At 42.3% G+C, this 11,328-nt stretch overlaps 1 protein-coding gene across 1 annotated transcript; it reads right to left on the bottom strand.

Annotated features, from left to right (window-relative positions):
* stbd1 (starch binding domain 1) lies at nt 1-7,091 on the bottom strand. Its single transcript, XM_069704855.1, has 3 exons — nt 6,632-7,091; nt 5,206-5,576; nt 1-4,278 (listed from the first exon to the last, which is right to left on the bottom strand). Exons 1-3 carry the CDS (start codon nt 6,930-6,932, stop codon nt 1,099-1,101), a joined length of 3,852 nt encoding a protein of 1,283 aa, XP_069560956.1. The 5' UTR covers nt 6,933-7,091; the 3' UTR covers nt 1-1,098.
* Between the last annotated feature and the right edge of the window lie 4,237 nt (nt 7,092-11,328).

The following is an 11,328-nucleotide window of genomic DNA, read 5'->3' as shown; positions in this document are numbered from 1 at the left end:
TTTGATTTGATAACAATCTCCACTTTATTAACATTCAGGAATAGCATCATCATCACAATATTGCATATTAAAGATACTATGATATAATCTAAGACACAGTAACTATAGTCTACACTGATTAAAAACTTAAACCCGACTGAAAATGATCACTTTTGAGAAAATAAGTAACACACTACGAGTAATTCATTCAAGTTTTTGATACACATCAATAGAAACTTATGTTTAAAAAGGCACATTTATAGAACAACAGTGGGACATTTATTTTCATGCATAGAATCCCACGAATTAAAAGCAGCATCAAAGTTACAGCACTATCACAGTTTAGTGGTAAACACATTAGAGTACCTGATGTAACACCAGTCATATAGTATACAGAATAATTATTGCTGTAGTAAAAGTGAACTATGTGCATTTATTCTGATAGATTGTTAGGGCGTATTCAAGCAGCATATGGACAGTATAATAAAAGTCTCGTACAAATTGAACCTTTGCATTAACTCACCAACTTTTAAGGAGGTTCAGTTTGCATAATCATACGTATTGCCACATAAAAAGGAAGACGATTTATGTGGTACTTTTGTCATTTGATGGCAATCTTTCCAGTGCCCTGAAAGATCCACTTAATCGTTGGCTATTAGAAGGCGGTCGTCTAATTGGGATTTTAGAACTGCACATTGAAAGTTCTAACTGCAGGGTGACAACTTTAGATTATTTATTTAGTCAGATCAACACAGTAGAAGTCAAAATATATATTTGACAAACAAGAGAAAATGAAAAATACAAATACAAAAATGTGACGTGTTATCAAAAAGATCAAAACCGTTGTAAATTTTCTGACAGATCTCACCAGTAAAATAACTTCCTTTCAATTTTACTTAAACAATATTAACGTGTAGAAAATGTTTCTTCAAACCAATTTGTAACAGTAATACCCATTAATGTCCCCAAATTAACCAAATCAACACCGCAAAATTCATCAATGAACACACAACCAAATAAACTTGCCTCTACCTGTTCCGGCATCCAGTCCCTAAGCTTCCTTCACCTGCCACTCTCGATCTTCCGCTCACGTCTTCAGCCATTTCCTTAAATGTCAACTTACAAGAATCCCCACCATTTGTGCACAATCAGGTCGTCTCCGTAGCCTGTATCCAGCAGGCGGTTGCCACACTCCTCCCAACGACAAACCTCACCCTTGTCCACCACCACAAACTTCCATTCCACATGGCTCTCCGCGGGCAGGCTGACCACGGTGGACCACAGCCCATCCTTGGCTCTCTCCAGCGGGATGAAATCCTTCCAGTTTCCCAGCTCCTGCTGGTTCCCTGCGATAGCCACCTTCTGGTATGGCAAGTGGGTGAGATAGTGGATGCGGAAGGTCACGTTGACGTTTTGCGGGACGGGCTGGACTGCCACGACCTTTTTGTTATTTTCCGCATTTGCGTCAAGAGGGAAAACGGAGCCGGGTTGGCCGACTTCAGTGGAAGGTGGGATATCTGTATCTACACAAGCAACAACTGCAGGAGAAGAGCCGTCGTGGTGTTCTTCAGTTGGAGGTGGCTCAGGTTTTGTGGGGTTCTGGGCAAAATACGGGACTGAAGGGTTCATCCAGGGAAGGACTTGATAGTTCCCCTCAGTGATCCATTCATTATGGTCCATAGTGGCCTCCATAATACTGATTTCGGTCTTTTCATAGTCCTCCTCTTCCTCTTTCTTGGCTCCTTCCTTCTTTTCCTTAACTTCTACAGCCTCAGCAACTGCTTTTATGCGCGTCTGCTTTGTCAGCTCGACAGTTAAGCGCATGTCGTCCTCCCCGGTCTGCTCCGTCAACTGGTCCACCTCTCTGTGGTAACTATTTTCAATCTCGTGGCCGAACGTGTCCTCGTTGGCTGCAAAAGACGCGTCACTAGCCCGGTCTCTGTGCTCACGGTAGGGTTTGTGGGATAGATATGACGGACGAGACCCGGGTGCCAAACCTTCCGTATCTTCATTGAGGACGGATACAGCTACGTCATCAGCATACAAGCAGCTTTGCGACCGTTCTTCACGTTGTGGATCACAACCCGTTACCGGGAGCACCGCATTTTCAGAGGTCACGTCATGATCGGCATCTGGCAAGTCAGGGCTGACGGCCATGCTCGAGATCCCGCTCTCTTCACCGAGACGAGATGTTGGCCAAGACAGCTCACTTTGCTCAAAAGACAGCAGGGGAATTTGACACGCCAGAGGGTCAATACTCTCAACCACTTCAGGAGCGGCACCGACGGTAGCCTTGGGAGAATCTGTATCATTTTGCGCGTCTCGGAGGGAAGGTAACATGTCGGGACGAGATACTTCTGTAGACGTCACGGGTGCAGTAAAGCCAGCTAGCTCGTCACAAAGACCTGCATCAGTGGCACAACTAACTCTCGTCTTGTCAATCGTTTCGTCATTTTCCACGCGGCCACTTTGTTGGTCTTTGTAGCAAGAGGACGCAAGCCGACGAACACTTTTCTCAGCAAATGCCACAAGTGTGTCAATTTTATTCTTTTTGGTCTGAAGAAATAGCGAGTCAGGGCAGAGAATATCAAGATCCGCGTCTTTATCCAAAGTTGTGGCAACTTCCTCTTCTTTCTCTCGTGTTTGCGTTTGTTGATAACATGATGGCAGGTCAGGGAAATCCACAACGCCCGAGTGTTTGTGCACACCGTGGGGTTGCTGGGATATATTTGACGGGCAAGACCCGATTACCGTACCTGCCGTGTCCTCATTAATGACGGGTAAAGCTACATTGTCAGCGTTGAGGCGGTTCTGAACCCGTCCTTCACACTGTCGATCTAAATCGGTTACATGGAGCACCACATTTGCTGGGGTCACGTCATTGACAGCATCCGGGCCGACGGCAATGCTTGAAATCCCGCTCTCTTCACCAAGACCCGAAGACGACAAAGTCAGCCCACTTTGCTCAAAAGACTGCAGGGGGGTTCGACACGCCGGAGGGTTAATACTCTCAATCACTTCAGGAGCGGCACAAATGGTAACCTCTGGGGAATCTGTGTGGTTTTGTATTTGGTCACTCTGTACGTCTTGGAAAGTAGGCAGCGTGTCGGGATGAGGTACTTCTGTAGAGGTCACGGGCGCAGTGGAGCTCGTCTCATCACAAACGGCTGCATCAGTGGCACAATTAACTCTTGTCTTGTCAATTGTTTCATCATTTTCCATGCGGCCACTTTGTTGGTCTTCGTAGCAAGAGGACGCAAGACGGTCAACGCTTTCTTCAGCCAGCACGACTACCGTGCCAGTTTCCTTCTTTTCGCTCAGAGGAGGTGGCAGGTCAGGGCAAAAAATATCAAGATCTGCATCGTTATCCAAAGTTGGGGCAAGTTCTTTGTCTTGGCTTTGTGGTTGTTGATTATCTGATGACCGGTCAAGAGAATCCACAGTGCTGGAGATTTGAGGTTTTGTATCAGTTGTTGCATCAGACAGACCATCGTCACCATCAATCTTTTCCGACTCAGCTGGCTCGACCAGAGGCGACAGAGGAGGGGAACGTTCTACCCTTAAACTATCACACTCTTCATCACGGAAAGTCAGCGTTTTCCCTTTGTTAACATCACACTCTTGATTACAGGCAAGACCGTTTTCATTTTGTGGTTCAGGCTGGAGTCGTCTGTCTTTTTGTAGCGGCTGGGCGTCGAATTCGACAGCCGCAAGATTGTTCAGTTGGTCTTTATCGTCATCTTCTTCAATCACTTCACCAGTTAGAAGACGGCCGTCATCCCCGTCACCGTCCTGAATGGACAGCGTCTCCTCATCCGTCACATCGTCACACTGATCCAGCTGGGAAGATGGCAGGTTTGTTGTTTGTTCACATGCCGAGTACACAATCTCAGCTTGTTGAGCAATCAGTTGGTTGCCTAAACACTCCTCTGCTTTCTCACCCTCGCTTTTCTTCTCTTTCTCTGGAGAGAGGCGATTACTGCCGTCATCATGAAAACAATCAGTACTTCCTGGAGGGTGATTCTCTTCTTCAAACTCTGCGTCTTTGCTGTAACAGTTGCAAGAGACATCTCCGATATGAACGATAGGCTCTTCCAAGTTGGACTCCACGCTGTTTGGATCTGGTGTGGTTACATTATCATGCGGAGTGTCGTCGTCTCCGTTTTCACTCGCAAGAGGGTTTTGTTTGAAGCCGTCTGAGAAACACTGAAGGTCGTCCTCCTCTTGATGGGTTTTCTCATCTGAAAGGTCCTCGCCTGTCGCCACAGTCTCATCTTCCTGGTACGTTGCTTGTACCACCTACACGCATACAAAGACCGTTACTCTCTTCTTGCCAACTTTTTTTTTTGTGCTCATACAGTAGATGAAAATACACTAAAGACAATATAAAGTACCAAAGGCTATTGTGCTACAGCACCGTGTTAGAGTGAAACCACAGAGAGAATGAATATGCATATACAGGGGAGATAAAAAAAAAAAAAAAAAAAAAAAAGATTCTCACAGAGTCTGGCCACCCGTTTCCCCATTTCTGGTCATTGTACTAAGCTAAGCTAACCGTGTCCTAGCTGCTACTTAATATTTAGCTTTCTGTTAGTTTCATCCAGCTGTTTCGGGATACATGAATTTAAATGATTCTGACGATCACGCAAAATAATGACAATTATGCTCAAATAACTGATCAGGCGATTATGTAATACTTGTGACAGGCCGAGAGACGTTATGAGCTTGGATAATAGTTTCAGCTACCATGTTGGCAGACGGTTGCTTATTTACACATCCAACAGACCTGGAGCGTCATTAGTGTTTATGAATCACGTTTGAGTTCAATGTAACTGTAAACTTCCATTTTAGCTATTGTATTTAACTTTGACTGCATTAAGACAGATACACATTTAGCGTGTTCCTTAGGCTCTGTACATATTCAATTTTGAATATAAAAATGCGTAAGGAGTCATGTTAAGGTTGACTGTCTGTAACCGACTCCAACTTATAAGCCGTGAAACTGAGCCGTACAGAAATGCGTCGTAAAATTAACAGAATAAAGAGTTTTACATTCATTACACTCAATATAAGTTACACATATACTGAGGTGAGTTTTATACACAATGAAAAAAACTCAATATACGTGTAACTTTCTAAAAATGTCCCTTCGGCCATTACTCTGTCCAACTGACTTTATTTTTATTTAATTTTTTTTACAATAACTTCCATGAGACAACTGCTTACCTCCTTTCCCTCTTTGTGGCTCTCATTATAAATCAGCTCAGGCTTTAAGCAGCCATCGTTGTCACGGTCCTCTTCAGCATCCTTCACCGCGTCATCTGTTAAACCCCGGTGGCAGTCAGCATCACCCTCTGCATCCCCTCCTGCCACGGTGTCACTTTGCAGGCTCTGATCAGCCTCCTCTGCGTACGTCTCCGGTGCTCTTCGAAAATCCTGCGCGCCTGAAGTGTCGAGTTTGTTGTCTGTCACCGGGTCGCTCTCAGCTGGACAATAAGGTGGAGGTTTGTGTTCAGCACGACGATGTCTGATTTTGAGATCACTCCGAATTAGATCAGCATCCTCCTTCGCATCCGTTAGGCTTTCATCACTCACATCTATATAAGAAGACAAGAAAGAATATTCATATTTTCCACATGTACTTATTCGCCACAACACATTAAGTTTATATTTTTAAAATTATACTCTTATTTATAAGAGGCGCTCTTCAAAATAATGCAAGTTAATGGGTTAACTAAGCAACAGTCACTTGATATAAATGGAAAATAAATATCTGATAGGATGAGTATATTTGGCTGGTTTTTAAAGGGCTGATGTGAAAGCCAGGTAAGATCTATTTTAAAAGTTTACACCTTATTTGTGTAATCCCCCTTTGTACCTTCATGTGATGACAGACTTAATCAAACGAAAAGTAATCAGTGCAATCAGCAACAGCAAAGATTTGTTGGTTTTCCGTCTCCTCTAGTTAGAGCTTTATTTGACCTGGCCAAAATCTCTCTTGCAAAACATTTTGTCATTTTATCTGCGTGTTGAAACCAAACCGTACGAATATTGCTGAATAGCACATTTTACAACTGATTTTAGGGAAAAGTCCAGCTATCTCATTTGTAAATGTACATTTCAGTCTCTATTTTACCAACGGAGCTCGATAACCCCTTTTCATCATGTGCCATGGCTGTATGGCTCTCTTAGAGACAAAAAAAAATAGTATTAATGAGTTTTACCAGCATTCACCGTTGTGGTAAAGTAAAGTAAAAGTAGCAAAACCACACTTTAAAAATAATCTTTTAAAAGTTCAAGGTAAAATTTCAAAGTATTGGCAGCAAATTGTTCAAAGAACAGCCATTATGCAGAATACTTGTCCCCGTGGTTGTAGGCTATAGTACGTTATGATTTATTCAACACTGGCGTGTCATGATGATCTGCATTAAGCTGTTGTAGTTGATGGGACCCTGACGGTGCACTTCCTACAATATCATGATACTTAACCCTCAGCATGTCTCGTGTAAGCGTGCTCGGTAGATTCATGCAAATGAGCTCTAAAACCCGAATCTATCACCGAGCTACAGAGTGACATTTCCACGGTGCGGATTCCTGCACCTGTAAACTGCAGCACCCTCCCGCCTGATAACGTCACATGTGAATATTTTACCTGTTGACTCCGCGGAGCTGCGTGATTCCTCCGGACTCGGCTCCGGCTCCGGCTCCGGGTCCGTCTGAACCGGCGAGGCGTCCATCTCCGCTGCGTGGCTCCTGCTGTCGCTGTCGGCTCCGGCTGTGGCCTTCCTCCGCTTCCCCCTCATGCTCCGGTAGATGATGAAGCCCGCCAGCACCGACACCACTGCGATCGCAGCCAGAGCCACGGCGGGACCATGGCGCCCGATCATGCAGAAGAGCGAGGCCAGATCCATGCGTCGCTCCAGAGCCACGGTGTTGCCGTTCTTCAGCGACATTGCAACCTGTGGTGACAACAACAATCCCTGCTACGATGTATGTATGTATGTATGTGTGAGTGAGTGAGTAAATGAAGGCCCTGCTGCAGGCTGCTGCTGCTGCTGTGTTCCGTGCTCTCCCCTCCACGTTTCAAAGTGTTGTGACTTCTTGCTGCCTATAAGCTGTGAAGGGCTGCAGGTGCGAGCTGCTCATTGGCTGACTGGCTCATGGGGACGCAGCGTTCATTCATAAAAAAAGGGAAATGAGCTCGTTTTTGCAGCCCATGCCCACACAGTCTGATGTTCGTCATGAATCTAAGGTCCCTGATAAGGAGTTTAACCCACCAAAACACCCTTCCCAACAGAAACCATTTGATAAGGTTAATCCTTTAAGAAAAAGTATGTCTGTTAGCAGTGTGTATAACTTAAAAAAAAAAAAAAAAAAAAGAAAAGTTATTGATAACATTCATCTCCATTTCTTCTCAGTGTTTTTTTTTTATTTTTTGGGAGGATTTCTGAGCCTTTGGATCACAATCGTCTGGTAAACAGTGAAAGTGTAGGCCAACAATATTGATCTTTAAAATAAAATCTTCAATATTGGAGGCATTTACCCTAATGGATTCATCAAAACATTAATTCGGATCATATGCACATAAAAAAAAAAATTCAATACAAACACAATATCTCCGGGAAATCCAATCCCCACTTGAGATCTGACAGAAAAGCACGTGATCCAACAGGATTGATTATGGACAGGACACCTGAGTCACAGCTCCACCTAGTGGAGATCTGTGGTAATGACCTCCAGTTTAAGATGCTACAAGTGATACTGCTTAAATAGATAAAAGTGACAATTCTTAGTCGATAATACTTATATAAAGTTTGAAGTAGAATATTTAATTCCAAATGCATTTGTTAAAAGGTTCATCAATACATTAGTTCTCTGTATTTGTCCCTGGTGCTCAAGACGGTGTGAGCTTTTCTTTCTTTTAAATAAAAGAAAATATATCAATTGTTCGTTCAGGATAAAAACATTTCTGATCAACTTCCAAATAGAAAGTCCAGCACGGAAGGTCAAAACGGTCAACTCAAAATGAATCAAGAGTTTGTGCTTATTAAAGAATAAAGGTTTACATTTGAATGCTTTTGCTTAGAATTCATGTTTTTTTAAAACTTCATATAAGATTTTAAGTCCTTATTTTAATCATCGACCACAAGTCATTTTAAAGGGTGAATTAAATGTTGATCCATTGTTGGGATGACCCCCGGCCTGCTGTGTGCGTTTCCCTCTGCCTTATCTGTTTCCTTGCAGGTACCCGGTGGGCGGGGTTAATCAATACAACTGGGAGCACCTGGCCAGTCTGCCAGGAGTCCCATACGAGGACCTGACTCGTGTCCATCTATCTGATCCACTTCATAGCTCCACACGGCGCCCTCCTGGAGCACCGTGATAAACATGGTTAACATAGGTTTACACAACATAACAAACTCCACTCACCACACGTCCAACAACTGGCAAGCTGAGACTGACAAACACATCACCCCGTTAAGTATGTTTTGTTGGTTTCATTTCTTACGACAGATGTTGTCATTACTTTAGTCCTACCGTGTGTTTCTCCCATTTTTGTCGTGGTTTGCGAGCAGTCATGACAAATTGGGGGCTCGTCCGCGATTGGAACCCGGGACCTCTCGCATATTAAAGTTGTTGATACATTGGATACTTTATGCTAAAATGTGCAACAACAACAAAAATATATATATATATATATATGAGAGAGAGATGACCATCAAGAGGAGCTTGGAGGAGGAGACACAGCAGAGTGTGTGTTCACAGGCAGAAGACAGCAGCACAACCCAGGACAAACCTGAACAAATGGACTCATGTATGCAAGCTGATGTGACAATGAGAAATTAATATAGTCATACAAAGTGTGAAATTATGATCATATTTGTTTTTGTATTTTATGAATACAAATGAAAGAAATTGTGTTAACAGTTGATCCATGGTTTTCTTGTTTTATAATCAGCCACAAAATAGTATAGGAGTAATATAAATCGGTATGATCAATAAATGTCCAGCAAATATGAAATTGTAGTTTCTTGTGGCATCTTCTGCAATTATTTTAAATTTTACTACAGAATAAAAACTGCCTTTGTGCCTCAAAATAAAATCCTTTTTTAGAGGATGAGTGAAGAGTGTAGTAGCCCAATAACATCCACTAGATGTCACATTTATGCCAGTAAAAGGTTGTAACAATCGCTGTTATGGGAGCTTTAAAGTGTCACTCTGTCTCCATATGCTGGAAGAAGTTTCTTTAAACAATTACTAAGTTGACAACAGGTCAAGCAGCAAGTAATAAACAAATAAATAATCAATTATCAGACTGTGTCCTGTCTCAAGCAATGAAAAGCGACTCTAAAGGCCTGTCCACAACAATTTTGTAAATATATATTTTTTATTTTCCACTTTTATTGATAGTGGATACAGAATCATCATCCTTTGTGCTGAGGAGAAATATGTTTCATCTTTGGTCCAACTCTCCTTGGATTCCAATCAATCTGTCATCACAAAAACAAAACAAAAACAAAACGATATTAGCCAAAGTACCAAAATAGCACAATGAAGCAGCATTAACGACCCAGTCCACCCTCGTTTCTTGTCCTTCCCCTGCATTGTTTAGAAGTTAATGTCAGCTATTAGCCCAGGCTGCTCGGTCTCTGCCTGGCTCCCGTCAGGCTCTCAAGGCTTTTCTTTCCTAAGAATAGATGGATTGCCCCGTAAACGTGGCAGAACCGATGTGGAGGAGGAGAGAAACGCATTTTAGGGACTCACTTTAGCTTTTTGTTTTATTTGTGGAGCTGTTTCTTTGATACTCGGTGCAGTGCTGACAGACTGTTTATTCAAAGGATCCTTAAATATCAGAGCTCTGTTATCTCCATCATTCCTCCCTCTTGAGTGTTTCTTTCATCTTCTATCATCTCCTCCTCTTGTCTTCGGTATTTACCACCACTTCCATCTGGTCAGGTCTCCTTTCCTCTCCTCTCCCTGTTTGACAGGTCATCCCCTTTACTCACCGTCCTCCTGCAGCACATGGGAAAGTTCACTCACCAATTTATTACTTCTTTCCTACGGGGCCATTTTCTTCCCACCATTCCCCCAGCCCTCCTTTATCACCCTTCTCCGTCTTCACTAAAATCTTCATCTCTTTTCCCTCCTCACATCCACTGCCTCCACATTTTTCCCTTCCTAACCCTTCCACTCATTTCCTTGTTGTCGCAGACACTTTAATTGACTCTTAATCAACAGGGTGTGTTTGAAGCAGACAGCTTTTATTGCCATTACAAAACCCCATGAGCCAGGCTTGCATGTGTATACAGTATGTAGTATACGTGTCTTGTGAAGGTATGCCGCGGCAAAAAGAGGCCACATAACTTGGTCTGCGTGGTTTTAGCTCCTCAAAGGCAAATTTTTAAAGCATGTTTTTCTCAGGAATTGTACAATTTTGCCAAATCTAAGTAAATCTGTGTTTTCCTTATGTACATACAAAGGTTGGATTGTGCTTTATAACCTTCTTAAAGCATACAGGAAAACACAAACACAGTCTGTGATGCCGGTTCTTTCCCGTTTGACGACCAACATCACACCTCATAAAACAGTCAGTCTGGATGTGTTACAGACAGTCTTATATGGACAATAAAAAATTTTACACATGTTTTCAAACAGTCCCACAGCTTACTGCGCTGTATTCAATTTCATGATCACCAATTTCATTGCTAATATTTACTATCATTATTAATTGATTGAGTCACATTTATCAAATGTGTTCATAAATATTCAGTACGTAAAGTCTAGTTCATTGCTCTATGCAGTAATGTTTCTCTGGGTTTTGAGAACAGAAAGTTACCCCGATGATGTCATGATGATGTCATCAGGGTTAGAGACTACACATTTATTACAAACAACCTGTGGTACAAATTGGAAGAGTGGGATTTTGAAAAAATATATATGCTTACCAAGCAGACAGGGTCTAATGAAAGACTATCAAGGTGCACTGTGGGAAATGTACATTGTAAGATCCAGTGTTTTGGGAGGACTAAAAGTTGGGAGGTTGCAGTCTCTGCTGCACCGATTTTTACCATTGTTTTTAAATCACTGTCATAAGTTCCTCAGCTTTCTGGAAGTGTATTATTAAATCATTGGACTACCACTTTATTCAGTACCTGAATATTGATTTGAACTACAATTCTGTCAACATAATAAATACCAGGAAAAATAACGATGAAAGAAACAAACAAAAAAAATCATTAAAATCAGAAAAAATCTTTGTGAATATAAGCTTAGTCAATTGAAGCTGATATGTGGTCAAGAAAATTACTTAACATTTTCTCCATAGATTTATGAGTGTAGTTTTGTTGG

This window comes from Brachyistius frenatus, unplaced genomic scaffold (genome assembly GCF_029030835.1).
Source record: "Brachyistius frenatus isolate BFR_SWC_R1_liver_20210118 unplaced genomic scaffold, ASM2903083v1 Contig_3, whole genome shotgun sequence".
Taxonomy (NCBI): Eukaryota; Metazoa; Chordata; class Actinopteri; family Embiotocidae; genus Brachyistius; species Brachyistius frenatus.
This window is presented reverse-complemented; position numbering and strand designations above follow the sequence as displayed.

Bases quoted from the DNA above. Each gene is read 5' to 3' on its own strand.
- stbd1 (XM_069704855.1), bottom strand. From the start codon at position 6,932: ATGTCGCTGAAGAACGGCAACACCGTGGCTCTGGAGCGACGCATGGAT. The intron at 5,577-6,631 runs GTAAAATATTCA...CTTCTTATATAG, and splicing joins CAGCTCCGCGGAGTCAACAG to ATGTGAGTGATGAAAGCCTA. The intron at 4,279-5,205 runs GTAAGCAGTTGT...GTATGCGTGTAG, and splicing joins GCCACAAAGAGGGAAAGGAG to GTGGTACAAGCAACGTACCA.